The sequence below is a fragment of the Cydia amplana genome, chromosome 5 (assembly GCF_948474715.1).
Source record: "Cydia amplana chromosome 5, ilCydAmpl1.1, whole genome shotgun sequence".
Lineage (NCBI taxonomy): Eukaryota > Metazoa > Arthropoda > Insecta > Lepidoptera > Tortricidae > Cydia > Cydia amplana.
This window is the reverse complement of record NC_086073.1, coordinates 20,475,409-20,494,192: the sequence shown is the minus strand read 5'-3', so window position 1 is coordinate 20,494,192 and position 18,784 is coordinate 20,475,409. Positions and strand designations below refer to the sequence as shown.

The window sequence follows — 18,784 nt, the reverse complement described above, 5'->3', positions numbered from 1 at the left end:
TTAACAGTTCGCCGGACGATATCGGCCTCTCAGTTGGAACAAAAAGTTGACAGTTCCAAACAACTGACAGGCCAATATCGTCCGGCGATCTGGTAATCAGTGGGCCCCTTTAGAACAAAAAGTTGACAGTTGAACAACTGACAGGATGATATCGTCCGGCGGACTGATAATCAGTGGGTTACTCTTTCCGATCCCAAACAAGAATACTCAAACTCCCATTCAACTGCAATTATAAGTCCGAAGAGAAGTTACAACCAAAACATTCAAACTCCAATGGACACCAATTAACAAGAAAAACAAATCCACAGCTTAGCACGGTTAAGCTAGCGCACAATGCCTTTTTACCGACCGAGCAGTCAATGTTGACCTGCAAACAAAGGCACAGAAGTGCTCAGCGGGGGCGGTTGTGTGGACTCAAGATTAGGTGCGGCTCATTGGGTCTGTATACAGTTGTGTTGGCTCAAAGAAGTGGTAAAAGGGCAGGCGAACTAAAATGGTATACCTACTACAGTTTTTTGAGCTAATGTTACTTTTTTCTAACAAATACACGAACAACAAAAAATATCTTATTTATATCAGGTTGATGAATGCAGTAAGGTTCATTATTGAGTGGGAAATTAAAACACGTCCTCTTGCTATGATTTTTGTAATGCGACTAAATAAGAAATGCATGTATAATGCTGTCACTAGGTATTGTGATAGGTATTTGTGTGCGCGTTAACATACCGCCGGCCAAAGGACTACTAAGTCCTTTAAAACAATTATACATTTTAATACATAAATTGAAAGCATGCAAAATAAATTAGTACATTAATCATTAATCTCTATTGGTAACAAGCATAGTTTTGTAACTGGTCTTTTCGTCACACTATCACCACTTTTAACACTATACACTCGCGTAATATGGTCTGGACCTGGATGTTTAGCGACTATTCGGCCGAGAGCCCATTTTCCAGGTGGAAGATTGTCGGTTTTAATGAGAACAATCTGTCCTTCTTTGAACTCTTCTACTCTTTTCAACCACTTTGGTCGCTGTTGCAAACGTGACAGGTACTCTTGCTGCCATCTGCACCAAAGATCTCTGACCAATTTCTGTGTGTGCTGCCATCGTGACAGTGAGCTCATTCTAACATCCTTCAAGTCAGGCGATGGGACATTTATGGGTGCTTCGCCGATCAGAAAGTGCCCGGGTGTAAGAGGTTCTATGCTGTCTGTATCGTCGTTATCAATTGGACATAACGGCCTTGAATTTAAGCATGCCTCAATTTCGCAAAGGACCGTGTCAAATTCCTCGAAGGTAAGGTGAGAGGTGATGATTCTTTTTAAGTGATGTTTCAGGGATTTTACACCAGCCTCCCATAAACCACCAAAATTTGGACTATAGGCGGGGATGAAATGCCACTGCGTACCATCTTTAGCCAAGGAATCGGAAATTTCTCCAGTAAACTCTAGCTGTGCCTCTTTCCATGCATTAATTAATTCCTTATTGGCGCCAACAAAGTTTCTTCCTTGGTCGCTCCACAAATGGTTGCATCTTCCTCTCCTGGCTACAAATCTCTTGAAGCCGGCTATAAAGGCTTCAGAAGTCAGATCACTGACTAGTTCTAGATGTATGCATTTAACTGATAGGCATATAAATATAGCCACATACGTCTTCGTGGTCTTTGCTCCTCTACCCTTAGACATTAGGGTAGTGAAAGGTCCTGCAAAGTCGACGCCACTATGTAAAAACGGCCTGGCAGGTGTGACTCGTTCTCTTGGCAGGTCTCCCATCAGCTGTGGTTTAGGAGCAGCGTTTTGTCTGACGCATACAAGGCATTTATTGACGTGAGCCCTTACTAAATTTTTTGACTTTATAATCCAAAATCTGGAACGTAAATAACTCATCGTGAGTGTTATTCCACCATGCAAGGTCTTCAAGTGTGCATCTGCTATTATAAGAGGAGTTAAGTTGTTTCTGTTGCCCAATATTAAGGGATGCTTTTCTTCATTATTTATGTTTGCAAGTCTGAGCCTTCCTCCTACTCTTAGTAGACCTTCTTCCAAATAGGGATTTAAAGATTTTATATTGCTTCGTTTGTGTACTTGTTTGTTTGTCGTTAATCTATCTATTTCTTCGCCAAATTCTTCTTTTTGTACAAGTTGTACACATATTTGCAATGTGTGGTCCAAGTCATGAGTTGTTAGATTGAAATTGTCTATTTTCAGTTTCTTCATGTTCAGAAATTTGCGGCAATATGTGATTGTTTTTATTAATTCTTGTAAATTATCAAATTCTTTAAATTGGTCTGTCAAATTTCTTTCCATCTCGCTTCCATACACGTTTAAATTTGTCTGTATCACATTCTTCCTTTCTATGTCGGTGGAAACGACATTTGGTCTTCTGTATTCTATTTCTTTTCTAGTTAGCCATTCTGGCCCTTCCCACCATAGCTTAGAAGCCTTCAATTCTGACAAGTACATTCCTCTGGAAGCAATGTCGGCGGGGTTATCCTCTGAAGTGACATGATGCCATTGGTTTTGACTAACATTGTTTGTTATTTCAACAACTCTGTTTGCCACAAACGTTTTCCATCTCTGTGGTTCGCCGAAAATCCATGAAATGACAATGGAAGAGTCTGTCCATGCAAATATTTGTGAAGCCGGTATTCTCATAGCATGGCTGACTTGTCCTAACAATTTTGCCAACACAACAGCTCCACACAATTCCAATCTGGGTAAGGAAACAGTCTTCACGGGAGATACTCTTGTTCTCGAAGCAATCAACCTTGTTTTGACTGTGCCATCCGCCTTTTCGACTCTAATGTAAACGGCTGCACCGTAGGCAGAGATAGAGGCGTCACTGAATCCGTGTATCTGAATATTTGTTCCTTCAGTGCTCAAAGTGTCCAGCCATCTATCAACACGGATCTCATTGACATGTCTCAAGTCTGCTCTTAATTGAAGCCATTCATCTTTTAAGGGTTGACTCACTTCCTCGTCCCAATTTACCTTCGCCAGCCACAACTTCTGTATCAGTATTTTAGCCATCAGGACGCACGGCGAGATCCAGCCCAGAGGGTCAAACAGTTTCTGGATATCAGACAAAATTGTTCGTTTACTGATGTGATTGTTTACCTCTGGGAGGTTAAGGTTGTACTCGAACTGGTCTGTTCCCATGTTCCACTGAACACCAAGTGCCTTGATCGTGCCGTCCATGTTTAAATCAAGATGCGCATTAGCTGATCTGTCTTCGGGCTTCAAACTGCGCATGAACTCAACACTATTGGATGACCATTTTTTAAGCTGAAATCCACCTTTTCGCATAACTTCTTGCAATTGATTGTTGGCTTCTATGGCTTGTTCGATGGTGTCACATCCCGACATCAGGTCGTCGACGTAGAAGTCTTCTTTGATCATCTTTGATGCAGCAGGAAACTCGTCTCCTTCATCTATAGCCAGCTGTTGCAACGTCTTAACTGCCAGATATGGAGCTGAAGCTGTTCCAAAAGTTACTGTCAGGAGACGGTAATCCTCTATTTGCTTGTCACTGCTACTTCTCCATAAAATTCTTTGATAGTCGGAATCTTCTTTAGTTGTCAGCACCATCCGATACATCTTGTGAATATCTGAGACGAAACATATAGCGTGCATTCGCCATCTCATTATCAAACTTCTCAAATCTTCTTGTAAAACTGGCCCAACCAGGAGGTCGTCGTTTAATGAGAAACCATTGGTGCCCTTACACGACGCGTCATACACGACGCGCGTCTTTGTAGTTTCCTTCTCTTCTCGAATAATTGCATGGTGGGCTAAGTATACACTCTTCTTTGTATGTATTTCTTCGGTTGGTACCTTTTCCATGTGCTTCTGTTCAATATAATCATCAATCACCTTTACATATTCTTCTTTGAGCTTTGGCATTTTTAGAAATCTTCTCTCTAGTTGTATTAATCTGTTCTGTGCTATTTCTCTTGTATTTCCTTCACATGCTCTTGGTACTTCTGTTTTTAAAGGTAATTTGACGATGTATCTTCCTTCTTCATTTCTTTTGTAGGTACTTTCGTAAATTCTTTCACATGTTTGTTCTTCTTCAGTTAATGTTCTCTTTGTATCTGGTTCTACCTCCCATATAGTCTTCAATAGATCATCAACATCGACTTGATGATGCATCGTAATGAAACATTTTTCTTGTATACTTGTATCCGTCTCTCCATTATCTCCAAACAGGATCCATCCCAAGTATGTTTTCTGAGCACATGGTGTACCCGGTGGACCCTTGATTATTGGTGTATCTTCTTGAATGATCTGCGCATAATTATACTTTAACTCCAAGAAGAAGATCTACTGGACCTGGTGTGTTATAACTTGGATCGGCCAGGTGTAGATTTTGTATGTGAGACCAGTTGCTTGTATTCATGGTTTTCATGGGCATTTGAGTGGTCAATTGCTTGGAAATCACATAGGCTCGAAGCTGTATAGAATACGACGTTTGATATTGCGACGAAACCTCTAATTGAACCACTTGATTTGCGTTCGCCTTTATAGGCCCCAATCCCGTTATGCTTGCTCTTGTTGTCTCTCTTTTAAGTTTAAGTAATTGGGTCGCTTTCTCACTAATGAAAGATGCCTGTGAGCACGGGTCGATAAGAGCTCTCAGTGCAATGGTGTGACCTTGCTCACTCTTCACGTTTACAATCGCAGTTGCTAACAAGCCATCACTATGTCTAGCTGTGTGGTGTGATGCAATTGCCATGGTAGCTTGAATTTCTGTTTCAGTCTCGTTGACCTTGGGGAGCGTCGGCTGGGTCTTAGTATCTTGTTCTGCTGTTTCCGGGCTCTTGGTCACATGGACGAGTGAATGATGGCGCTTGCGACATATACGGCATGACATGGGCAATCGACACTTGAAAACCGCATGTCCTGGTGCTAGACAATTGTAACATAGCCTATTGTTTTTTGTATATTCACATCTCTCATTAGGCTGCATTTTTGTAAATTCTTTGCAATGAGCGAGTGTGTGATTACCTTTACACATGACACAACTCTTCTCTGCTTGTGATTCTGTGGCGTGGAACGTGCGTTCTTTGACTACATTTCTTTCGCGCGGAGTTGATGAAGAAGCGGTGATGAGCTCTAGCGTTCGGAATTTAGCTTCTAGAAATTTGACGAAGTCTGTCCACTTGGGTAATTCCTCGGAATCGTCCTTGTGAGCATACTCCTCCCAATCCTTGTGTGAATCCGGGTCCAATTTCTGCACTACCAGAAAAATAATTAAAGGATCCCAGGAATCGGTGGCCATGTTCAAATTTTGTAAACTATTTAAGCATTCAGTTGTAGTATCCAATAATGATTTGAGTTGAGTGGCCGACTGAGTATTTAATTTCTTTTGTAGAAATAACCGCTTCAATATAGAATTCACTATTAACTTTTTGTTTCCATAACGCTTTTGTAGAATGTCCCACGCTTGTGTATAATTACTTTCGGTGATTTGAACGTGCTTTAAAATCGCCTCTGCCTCGCCGGATACACTGGTCTTCAAATAATGCAATTTTTGTACATTACTAAGCGACGCATAACAATGCGTCGCTTAGTAATAACAAAACACAATAACAATAACAATGCACAATTGACAAAAACAAATCTTTAAAAGTGGGCCATTGTTCATAACCACCACTAAAACTTGGAAGTTGAATTCGAGGTAATTTTCCCACTTGGTTATCCGAGTTACTTATATTGGGGTTGATTTGTTTTGTGTTGCTGTTCAATAAGTCCTTAAGATCGCCTTCAATGTTCAGGTATAGATCTTCGTAAATAAAGTATTCTTCATTAATAAAATATTGCGTAACAGCCCGTTGTTCGCGTGGCATAACCTTTATAAGTTCTTGATGTGTTCGTTTGAACGTCGCCCAGTACTCTTGTATGCAACTTAATCTCGCCTCAACATAACCTCTTGTTAATCGTGCCTTAGAGCATTTCTTTAAATTCACTTGTGTTTTCTGAAGTAAACTTGCCGTATCTTGCAAAACAGTCATCAATTGATCCACCGTAGCCATTTTTCGTAATTTCAATCTTCACTTTTACGTAAAAACAGAAGTAAAATTAGAAGTAAACACAGAAGTAAACACAATGTTTCGAAGTAAATTGTTTAAGTTGAAACTAAATTGCATTGAAATCGTATCTATTAACTTGTTTCTATCGGCTTGTTTATCACATTCTTTTGTTCTCGCGGCCAGGTGTCCGACGGCGGGCACTCGATGCACTTTTTCCTTATCCGGATCGTTTGGACCATATGATGAATGCAGTAAGGTTCATTATTGAGTGGGAAATTAAAACACGTCCTCTTGCTATGATTTTTGTAATGCGACTAAATAAGAAATGCATGTATAATGCTGTCACTAGGTATTGTGATAGGTATTTGTGTGCGCGTTAACACAGGTTTTAAAACATATCAGGGCGACTGGTATGAATGAACGCTAAAATTTAGTGTCAGTTATTAGGCGTAACAAATACAATACACAACTAGTAATGTCTAAAGAAATAAATGAGTTCTACAAGACAATTTTAAACAAATTGATCAAATCCCACTGTATGTCTTGGGGGTGTTAGACGACGGTATATTACGAGTATTATAGAAATTATGTATAAAAATGTACTGTACATAAATGAAATAGTAAACTCAGCAATAAATAATATTTTTGATAAACACACAAATGAATATGTAATACCCTTACTAGGATCCCAACCCCGAACAGGTTCGTTGTTCCTGCTTCAAATGTGTAAACATGAAATAAATAGAAGCACCAAAGCTTGAACCAAACTGCACAGAACCTAAGCCAAAGCCCATTAATATCCCCGTCGATCCAACCCAAACTGTTGCTTTCCGAAGCTGCGTGAGCTTTCGAAAAGCTCGATATTAACGAGCTTAGTCTTAACTCTTTAGTCTCACCTCGAGCTTTGCACCGGTAAGCTCGGCTACGGCGGTAGCGATCAATCTCATTTGCGCCACCTGAACTTAGCAGGTGACGACAGAATATGTACATTAATTCATACCTCGCAACCGAGCTAGCAAATCTGTAGCAGTTGTACGTCAGGGTTATCACTACTACGCATAAACTAAAGTACTTACAAAAAATATTTTTTCTTTGTTTTCAAACACACCAATATTTTCAAGCAATGAAAATTCCATGTTAATATTTGAAAGAAATGCGAAAAAAAACGTGATTTTATAAACAAAATAACAGATACCTACATTGAAACGCATCTAATATTGACAGTGATTTGTTAATTTATATTATTTGACAGTAAATTAAACCGAGTTATATCGGAAGAGGGTCAACAGGGTTCTCGATCAATTTTATTAATCTTACATACAATAATGTTAAAGCAAAATGGTTCATCATAATCGCCAACCCTGACACAAAACTACGGTTTTGCTAGCTCCGTTGCGGGGTATGTTAACATTATGTACAGTCGCCATCAGATATATCGGAGCGGCCAAGGTGTTCACAATATCTGAACACGCGCTCTGACGCCCTGACAATAGAGGCGTGTTCAGATATTTGTGAGCGCCTTAGCCGCTCCGATATATCTGATGGCGACTGTACAACCACCTGCTATACTGTGACGCAGAACGAAGGGGGTTAAATTAAAATTTCACCACACCAACGCAAGGAAAATACTAACTGTAACAGATCAAACAAAATCATACCAAATACTCATTTGAAAGTTAATTCTACTAGCCCACATAAGTAAACTACTCAAAATTTGCACTTGATTACTTTGCTACACATGTTGATAAAATGCAACTTTCTCATCAGTTATTGAACAATCAAAAGAGCCTTTACCAGCTGGTGTAATGAAAAATCACCTTTACAGACCATTTTTTCTAAAATGTGTTTGACACATTCACTTCCAGTGGATGCAAAATTATGTACTAGAATCACCAGATTACTAATAAGGGATTAGAAGGAAATACATCTTCAAGATAATCTTAGTTGATGTTAAAACTTTCTTGACCAACTTGCGTATTGGAAACTAACAGAATTTAGCCAGCAACACCTGGCTATGTCTAAGTTTGAGCACAAGTTATGTCTAAGTTTGAGCTAGTTTGGTACTTGGTAGTCTAATCCTGAGAGCACTTGCTTCAATTTGGGCTGATGCAAGCTAAGCTGCTGTAGTACCCAGGTTACAGTCGTGGTCGCTAGGTGGCAGCACTGGCGTTTAGTGAGGTGACATTGCTGAGAATTTTTCCAAGGCAAAATTCCAAGGGTAATTTCCAGGTAAGATTACCCACTCGAATTAATCTTGGGTAATATTGAACATGCAAACGTTAATGTATTGCAGTAAGTCACTCTTAAGGGGCCCACTGATTAACAGTTCGCCGGACGATATTGGCCTGTCAGTTAGAACAAAAAGTTGACAGTTCCGAACAACTGACAGGCCGATATCGTCCGGCGGACTGGTAATCAGTGGGCCCCTTTACAGGTCGAAATTTCTACATTTTTTAAAACGAAATTGAAAATTGGTCATTTTCTAAATTTCAATTCCAGGAAATTTACCAACATATGTGACGTCCCACGGGTAAAGGTACCTTATGGCGGTTGGCGCCTACGCTATTATTAACGCCGCTCTAATACAATTGCGGTGCTATGCGACGTAAGCGCCAAATGCCATAAGGTGCCTTTTCCCGTGGAACGTCACATATGTATTTGGGAAACTAAGATGCTGGAGACCGATACCACAACATTGCCTACGTTTATTGGTTGGCAGTAAATACGAACAAAATAAACTATACTCATCCTTTTCTTTTGGGTGCTAAAACTAGTGTAACACAAAGATATTAGTACCCATGATTCTCTCTGTCTATGTCTATGTTTGAAATGAGACAGTGCTTTGACAATCTATATGCAATAAATGACACAAAATTTCACCAACTGCTCTTTTTTAAATAAGGCAAGTTATATGCCTAGATTTCAGCTAGTTTGCTAGTTTAATCCTGCTATTAAGCAGAGAGCACTAACTTCAGTTTAGACTGTTGTACCCTAAGCTCCGATGATATACGGCTTACAGCAATCACTGCAATGGCCGCCAGGTATTCTGTGCTGACGTATTAAAACGATATCGAATACGTATTGATCGCTCGCTTGCTCTAAAGCGCAGTCGCAAAAGTGTGAGTGAAAAGGAGTGATGTTCATATTTAAAAGGTATTATGTTGGTGTTGAATTTTAGGTGAATGGGCACCAGGTGCCAGCACTGAGGTTTACTGCATGCGCGATGGCTGGATCAAAAGAATTATATGACTTTGATGACTATTTTGATGAGTTGCTTGTGAAAGAATATCCCAGGGATAAACTGGATGTAGGTAGGTATATCTATTATGATCAAACAAGCATTTAAAAAAAGTGCCTATGGCTAGTCCTCAGCGCTATAACGTCTAGGCTACCCAGCCACGTTGATACACGACCCTATTTCCTGAATATTAGGAATCTTTGTGGGCTAAGGAACAAATGCCTACAACTCTTGTCATATTAACTTGGCGTGTTTCTTAAGTTGTATTTGTCCTGTTAGCTTCTAAACCTCTATGAGGTCTCTTCTTTTGCCTATGGTTATCCCGGGCCTTTGCCAGGATCCGCTTTCCTACTTGTCTTTCTCCGCTTTGCGCGATTCTGGGCGTCGCCTCGTGTGAGCCCTTTCACGCTCATATCTGCTTTCACGACATCGAGCCATCGCTTTTTTGGTCTGCGCTAAGGTCGGGGGCCGTCAAGGGCTAGGTTAAGGTATTATTATTTCCTCAGTAGTCAGCTACTATTTTATTATGTTCCTTATTCTCTTATTAGAAATTCTGGTGAGCAAATATTTCTTTGCATTTTTTTCATCAGTCATCGCCGCCCATGAACATAAGCAACATCAGAGGAGCCACCACATTGCTAACCTTTGAGAACCCTGAGTACCTGCCTCATGAAGAACCCCATGCCATAGTAGCGCAAGGGAAACACCCCAAAAGCTCATTCCACAACTTGCACGCAATTTTTCAACAAAAGTGTAATTTTTTATCCTCAGTCCTGAGGCAGAATTTCCAAACAAATTGCACAATTTTCTCTCACTCAATCAACAACGTACAACTGCTGGTAAGTCGCGCAATCACGCACCGCAGTTATTGTTTCTTTCTTAATTTTAAGTTTGCATGGAACAATGTGCCTGGAGAGCGGCCAAACAAACTTGCTCGCTATTCTGATCGGTTAACAATCGTCTCTGTAAACCAGCATTTTATTTATTTAAACTTTATTGCACAAAGATATACAATTATGTACCAATGGCGGACTTAATGCCAAAAGGCAGGCATGCCAGTCAACCATGGGACCAAACAGAAACACTAAAAGATGGTGCAAGGAGAAAGATTTTTGTGTAAGTAGAGTTGGCGATGGCAGGATAACTTGGACTCCTTTTAGCTCAAAATCGTGACAAAAGGAAAAAGCGAGAAAAGGTCTTTATCATGCTGTGGGACAAATTAGGCAACAATTACAACTTAGGTACGTGATTAAAGTTATTACTACGTAATGTGTCCCTCAGCAGGTTATGAATTCGAAGTCACACCCTATATGGTGCACTCCGTAAGTTTCAAGAATAACACCACTAAAGTCAGAGATATAAATCAACGTCGCGGTGCGCCTGAAAATTCAATAGTAAGCCCGACAGCTTTATGAGTAAGGAGCGTTGCAGGGAATAGTAAATACGGAGTCTAAAGATCGCTGTTTGCAAATGCTCTGTTTGTACGGTAATTTATTAAAGTACAGTATAGTTTTCTAGTTCAATTTTGTAACGGGTTTTTCGTTTCGATGTTGTGGAGTTCGAGTCAAAATCGTCGAATAATCCAATTTAACGTCTTTTGGTAAATTCTGTTTTAAATTTCCTACTTGGAAGCTTACAAACAAAAATGAAAAATAAACACATTCCAGTACGGATATGATGGTCGTTCTTGTCTACGTGACAGCGTGATAAAACGGTGTCCGTCACTTTCTTTCCCACGGTGTTAAACAGTGACAGTTATTTTATCACGTGGATAAAGATGGATAAAGCTATCCATAATAGGCTGGCTGTACGGATATGATGGTCGTTCTTGTCTACGTGACAGCGTGATAAAACGGTGTCCGTCACTTTCTTTCCCACGGTGTTAAACAGTGACAGTTATTTTATCACGTGGATAAAGATGGATAAAGCTATCCATAATACGCTGGCTGGACTATTTGGTAACCGGCTAACAGGTAAAATTTTAATTTTCAGATTTCAGTGAATTTTGAATTTGCTGTCCATTTTTTCCCATCAGATTTCAGTAAAATTTGGTAGATAGAGTTACAATTTCACCGTATGACCTGAAAAATTCCGGATTTACGAAAACGTATGCTATTTTCGCAACTCAAAGAAAAATTACATACATTTTTTATCGGGACATGTTGTGATTACTTATTTATTCTACCTACAACGAGAAAGCTCTAAACCAGAAAAAATAACCAAAAATTTTTTTTCGACCAAATCAAAATCATCCCATTTCGTTTTTGATAAACTTAATCCCTTCTATATTCAAGGAACAAACTCGTGGCGCGATTCAGAAAATGAATAAGAGATTCACTAGATATGAAATAGTAAAGATATGTGACGTTCCACGGCAAAAGGTACCATTGCCCCGGCTAAATATTGGAGCGGCGTTAATAATAGCGTAAGCCCCAGTCGCCATAAGGTACCTTTTTTCGTGGAACGTCACATATCTTTACTATTTCATATCACTAATTCATTTCCCGAATCGCGCCGTCGGACAGTCCATTCTCGATTGGTTCTGTGGCGTTGTTATTATAAGTTTTGTATCCAGTATGTAACCTAGCCATACGCTAAATAAATAAAACCCATTTCGTAGCTCGTTAGTCACATTTGAACATGTCAGCTTAATCATGTGTCCTTAACAAACAATTTAAGTTATTACTCGTAAATATTTACTACCCTGTTACAACAAGCCACGCAGTAAATATTATACGACTTCCAGTAATTAGGTCGAGAGCCTCTTCTCCAAAGCAAGTTATATAATTATCGTCATTTTCCTGTTCGTTATTAATAAAATAAGTGCATTTCATGAACTAGCTGCTATCTCTCAGGTTTATATAGGTACCTACATTTTTGAAGTGAAAACTTCATTAGCGGCGCTGTGCACTTTTGTGATGGGGAAAAAATGTTAAACTCGCGACACACACACACACACATCGCACACACACATCACATGACCGTAAGATTCGTAAGACGTAAGACGGACACGTGACCTACTTAAGTTCTACTTAAAGAGCTACTTAAGAGCGCTCCAACAAGAAAAGTCAAAATAATGCAAAATTGATGATATTCCTCGATGACATTCAGTACTTTAGGGTCATTATTAGAAACAATGAGTACTTGTTACGGTAAAAGCGTCTTCTTATCTTTAGGAATTACTTTTTAAATATTGGAAAAAGGGCTTATTAAATTAGTAATGATTTTTTTTCTGATGGTTGTTTCCGAAAAACCACGTGAAGCACTAAATTGTGAGCTCGTATTTGTAAATGTTGAGAAGTTTACTCTGGTAAAGCTGGCTATTTTGTATTACTAATACCCTGTACATTAGGAATTACTTTTGACATTTTTCCTAAATACCTTTGAGAAAGAGAAAATCGAAGAAAAACAAACTCAATTTTCTCTCCGAAACAAGTGTCAATTCCTACGAAATTCTACTTAATATCGAAGTCATTTTCATACTCAAGCAATCTACAGCGTTTGCTTATACTGATAGTATACATTAGTGTTTATGAAATTCTACTATAATTTTTTGGCAATTTTTTGAAAACGACTCTAATATTACCGATGACGCGCGGTCGTGAGCTCAGTGCCGCGGCAGAGCTTGTAGAGGTAGGACGTGTGTCGGTCGGCTCCGCACGTTTTCAACGGCGACGACGAGGTTTTTTATCATTGTGTGCGGCAGGCGCCGTGTAAAATGCTATACTGTGTGCGTGACAGTGCGTGTATACGGCGACTGAGAAACTTTGATCCTAGTACTGTGTATTTGGTTTTATAGTATAGTATGTAACTACCGGACAGCATTAAAGATATTTGAAATGATCTGATATTTTATAGGTACTAAATTAAAAAATGGCTGAATACAAATGCTTTTGATGACATGTCAGAATCAGAATATATAGGTCTGATGATGGAGCTGGGAGGTGGTCACCGGTACCAATCAACCATGCAACTAAACCACTTCGTGTTTCGGCTCGTTTGATTCGTCTCAACAAGATCTTTGACACAAGATAGGACTCAGGGTCTGATGATGGAGCTGGAAGGTGGTCACCGGTACCAGTCAATCACGCAACTAAACCACTTCGTGTTTGGGCTCGTTTAATTCCTCTCAACGAGATCTTTGACACAAGATAGAACTCAGGGTCTGATGATGAAGCTGGAAGGTGGTCAACGGTACCAGTCAACCATGCAACTAAACCACTTCGTGTTTCGGCTCGTTTGATTCGTCTCAACAAGATCTTTGACACAAGATATTACTGAGGGTCTGATGATGGAGCTGGAAGGTTGGCACCGGTACCAGTCAACCACGCAACTAAACCACTTCGTGTTTGGGCTCGTTTTATTCCTCTCAACGAGATCTTTGACACAAGATAGAACTCATGGTCTGACGATGAAGCTGGAACGTGGTCAACGGTACCAGTCAACCATGCACCTAAACCACTTCGTGTTTGGGCTCGTTTGATTCGTCTTAACAAGATCTTTGACACAAGATAGTACTGAGGGTCTGATGATGGAGCTGGAAGGTGGTCACCAGTACCAGTCAACCATGCAACTAAACCACTTCGTGTTTGGGCTCGTTTGATTCCTCTCAACGAGATCTTTGACACAAGATAGAACTCAGGGTCTGATGATGAAGCTGGAAGGTGGTCACCAGTACCAGTCAACCATGCAACTAATCCACTTCGTGTTTGGGCTCGTTTGATTCCTCTCAACGAGATCTTTGACACAAGATAGAACTCAGGGTCTGATGATGAAGCTGGAAGGTGGTCAACGGTACCAGTCAACCATGCAACTAATCCACTTCGTGTTTGGGCTCGTTTGATTCCTCTCAACGAGATCTTTGACACAAGATAGAACTCAGGGTCTGATGATGAAGCTGGAAGGTGGTCAACGGTACCAGTCAACCATGCCACTAAACCACTTCGTGTTTCGGCTCGTTTGATTCGTCTCAACAAGATCTTTGACACAAGATAGTACTGAGGGTCTGATGATGGAGCTGGAAGGCTGGCACCGGTACCAGTCAACCACGCAACTAAACCACTTCGTGTTTGGGCTCGTTTGATTCGTCTCAACAAGATCTTTGACACAAGATAGTACTGAGGGTCTGATGATGGAGCTGGAAGGTGGTCACCAGTACCAGTCAACCATGCAACTAAACCACTTCGTGTTTGGGCTCGTTTGATTTGTCTCAACAAGATATTTGACACAAGATAGTACTGAGGGTCTGATGATGGAGCTGGAAGGTGGTCACCGGTACCAGTCAACCACGCAACTAAACCACTTCGTGTTTGGGCTCGTTTGATTCCTCTCAACGAGATCTTTGACACAAGATAGAACTCAGGGTCTGATGGTGGAGCTGGAAGGTGGTCAACGGTACCAGTCAACCATGCAACTAAACCACTTCGTGTTTCGGCTCGTTTGATTCGTCTCAACAAGATCTTTGACACAAGATAGGACTCAGGGTCTGATGATGGAGCTGGAAGGTGGTCACCGGTACCAGTCAACCACGCAACTAAACCACTTCGTGTTTGGGCTCGTTTGATTCCTCTCAACGAGATCTTTGACACAAGATAGAACTCAGGGTCTGATGGTGGAGCTGGAAGGTGGTCAACGGTACCAGTCAACCATGCAACTAAACCACTTCGTGTTTGGGCTCGTTTGATTTGTCTCAACAAGATATTTGACACAAGATAGTACTGAGGGTCTGATGATGGAGCTGGAATGTGGTCACCGGTACCAGTCAACCACGCAACTAAACCACTTCGTGTTTGGGCTCGTTTGATTCCTCTCAACGAGATCTTTGACACAAGATAGAACTCAGGGTCTGATGGTGGAGCTGGACGGTGGTCACCAGTAGCAGTCAACCATGCAACTAAACCACTTCGTGTTTGGGCTCGTTTGATTCCTCTCAACGAGATCTTTGACACAAGATAGTACTGAGGGTCTGATGATGGAGCTGGAAGGTGGTCACTGGTACCAGTCAATCATGCAACTAAACCACTTCGTGTTTGGGCTCGTTTGATTTGTCTCAACAAGATCTTTGACACAACATAGTACTCACAGGGTCTGATGTGCAGCTGGAAGGTTGTCATCCCAGACACGAAGTGGTTTAGTTGCATGGTTGACTGGTACCGGTGACCACCATTCAGCTCCATCATCAGACCCTGAGTATCACCTAGTGTCCAAGATCTTGTTGAGACGAATCAAACGAGCATAAACACGAAGTGGTTTAGTTGCATGGTTGACTGGTACCGGTGACCACCTTCCAGCTCCATCATCAGACCCTGAGTATCACCTAGTGTCCAAGATCTTGCTGAAACGAATCAAACGAGCTCAAACACGAAGTGGTTTAGTTGCCTGGTTGACTGGTACCGGTGACCACCTTCCAGCTCCATCATCAGACCCTGAGTCATATCTTGTGTCAAAAATCTTGTTGAAATGAATCAAACGAGCCCAAACACGAAGTGGTTTAGTTGCATGGTTGAATGGTACCGGTGACCACCTTCCAGCTCCATCATCAGACCCTGAAAATGAAAATGAAAATGAAAATGAAATTTTATTGGTAACAATGGTTACAAGTCTGTTTAGTTAAGTCTATTTTTCACCTACATACGCAAACATGGTACTCGTAAGTTAGGATTTTTTACAGACAAATTCACAATTTGGAAATTCATTACGTACCTATACATTTATATAATTAAATAACATTCGTTTTACTATATACATATTTAAGATTCATTGTTGTTTATGTGTGTTTCATTGAAATTAATAATTTATCATTATATTATAAGCTAAGTGGCATGTCAAAAAATTCATTATAGTCATAAAACATATTCGTAAGGAGCCACTTGTTTAATCTAGATTTAAAACCGGCGGTGGAAGTTGCATTTCTGACGCATTCCGGGAGGCGGTTAAATACTGATGGTCCGAGACAATAGACCGATTTCGTCGACTTCGCTAGTCTGTGACGCTCTGCTACCAATCTATCTGCGTATTTATTGCTACGTAGGGGGTATTTGGGATTTGTACCTCTGCATTTGAATAGCTCTCGATTGACGTATGTGAACACAGATACCTGTTGTATAAGTATACAGGGTAGGGGCATGATTTTAAAATCTATAAAGAGATCGCGGGCAGGGGCGTCGTTAGGCTTGCCGGCCATACCGCGGAGTGCTAGCTTCTGGAGGGAGAAAACGCGGTACCAATCAGCAGCTCGGGCCCACAGCTCCGTACCGTATGTTAGTAACGAGTGGACCGTTGCAAAGTAGCATTCCCGCACCGCGGCCCGGCCGGCTGTTTGTGCCAGGCGGCGCAGTGCGAAACATGCCTTACCCAATCGGCTGCACACCTCATCTATGTGCTGCTCCCATGTAAACGCACTGTCGAGGTGGAACCCGAGCAAGCGAGTACAGGACACTTGCTGTATGGGGGAGTCGTCTGCACACACGCGCAGGCTATCACTGGGGTGGCCGTTTAATTTGATTATCATGAAGCAGGTCTTGTTTTTGTTTAGTGCCAAACCGTTTGTTTTAAACCACTCGTTAAGCTGCAGTACTATGCTGTTTACGGCAGCGCCCAGTTAATTTTTCGTAGGCGTACTTATAACTGCCGTGACATCGTCGGCGTACATGTAGATATCCGCGCCTTTTATTGCCAGCGGTAGGTCGTTGAGGAGGATGCTAAAGAGGGTGTTTGAGAGGCAGGATTGTAGTATCACTGAGTATCACCTAGTGCCAAAGATCTTGTTGAGACGAATCAAACGAGCTCAAACACAAGGTGGTTTAATTGCATAGTTGACTGGTACCAGTGGCCACCTTCCAGCTCCATTATCAGACCCTGAGTGTCACCTAGTGCCAAAGATCTTGTTGAGATGAATCAAACGAGCCTAATAATGTTACTACATGGTTGATTGGTATCCGTGATCACCTTCATCATCATCATCAGGCTTCATCATCAGATGCTTAGTATCAGCTCGTTTCTAAACTTAAGATACAAATTAAAGGTTTTATTATATAGCTAAAATAGTTTCACTATACAACCTATACCATATGCAATGACGAAAAATGAAAATAAGCGAGTACCTAAGTAAGTACGTATAATTTCTTTCTAGTAATAATGACCTACATAAGTATGTATATTTGCACTGGATTTAGTATTTTCGTACCAAATAACATTTTTAGGACTTTGATATTAAAGTACAGTTAGTGTTGTTATGATTGATTTTAATATGCTTCACGATCGGATCAAGAATGTTTAATCCATCATTGTAGTGCGACCGAGGGAAAATGCGGTGGAAGGGTTCGGCGACCTGAGATCGCGGGGCCTGCCGCAGCGCGTAAAATACCTAAACTCGCTCATCCCCGAAATGTAATAGCACTCTTAAGTTCTGTAAATTAGTCACTTCTAACTGTCACTTTCCTGACGAAATGTATCGGATTTGACATTAACTGTTGACGTTTAGTGACGATTGCTAACCGGCAGTTAATTTTACCATCACCCACACTGTTAACTGTCCATTAGTGGACCTTATGCCTTTTGTAATAAGGTCCACCAATGTACAGTTAAGAGTGTTGCTGTTCGTACAACACAGTTGAGTGGTTACGCCCAAATAATGTTGTCATTGTTACATCATGCCATTTTATGAACTCATGAACCAAAATTCCATTTATATTAATACAATTTATGCCCAACATGGTTCAACGGCGTTCCATTAATATTTGAATTGGGATCCACATAATCAGAACATAAATCAAACATTAAATATGAAATAGTTCATGTCGAGAAATATTCGTCACAATATTTCCTGTTGGGGCAATAAATAATTCCAGGCACGTCAAACATGACAGCCTCTTGGCTGCTTAGTGATGTGGCACGGGGATTTTATACCTATTTCCTGAGGATACCTTCAACAAGCGCTGGTGGCCTAGCAGTAAGAGCGTATGACTTTGATTTGATTGATCCGGAGGTCGCGGGTTCAGACCCCGTCTCGTACCAATGAGTTCTTCGAAACTTATGTACGAAGTATCATTGGATATTTACTAGTTGCTTTTCGGTGAAGGAAAACATCGTGAGGAAACAGGACTGATCCCAAACGCCTAGTTTTCCCTCTGGGTTGGAAGGTCAGATGGCAGTCGCTTTCGTAAAAACTACTGCCTACGTCAAGTCTTGGGACTAGTTGTCAAGCGGACCTCAGGCTCCCATGGGCCGCGGCAAAATTGCAGGCATAGCGCGAGGAAGAAGAAGGAGCCTGGGATATCTTAGCAGAAATGCTGATCTTAGGGATTTTCCCAATTTCATCTTAACCCTAGTCCGTAGCGGTAACATACTTGCCATCATATTTAAAACAAAAACGCATCTGTACTATAAGAATTACGGTTCGAAATCGAATGACTAGAAAGGAATGTCAAATGGTTAAAGGGTTAAATTATTTCAGCATAATATAAAAATCATAGATTAATACATATTTTCCAGAATAACATAGATACTATATTAA

General features: G+C 40.8%; 3 protein-coding genes across 3 annotated transcripts in view; 1 reads left to right on the top strand and 2 right to left on the bottom strand.

The window, feature by feature from the left end:
- Positions 1-18,784, top strand: part of LOC134648366 (protein lifeguard 4-like) — a 357,077-nt gene that overhangs the window by 143,154 nt on the left and 195,139 nt on the right. The gene's annotated exons all lie outside the window — the stretch shown is intronic.
- The window catches only part of LOC134648320 (neuroligin-1-like), a 265,829-nt gene that overhangs the window by 220,065 nt on the left and 26,980 nt on the right, over positions 1-18,784 (bottom strand). The window lies entirely within an intron of this gene.
- Positions 784-4,290, bottom strand: LOC134648152 (uncharacterized). Its single transcript, XM_063502631.1, has one exon. It carries the CDS (start codon positions 4,150-4,152, stop codon positions 811-813), a length of 3,342 nt encoding a protein of 1,113 aa, XP_063358701.1. The 5' UTR covers positions 4,153-4,290; the 3' UTR covers positions 784-810.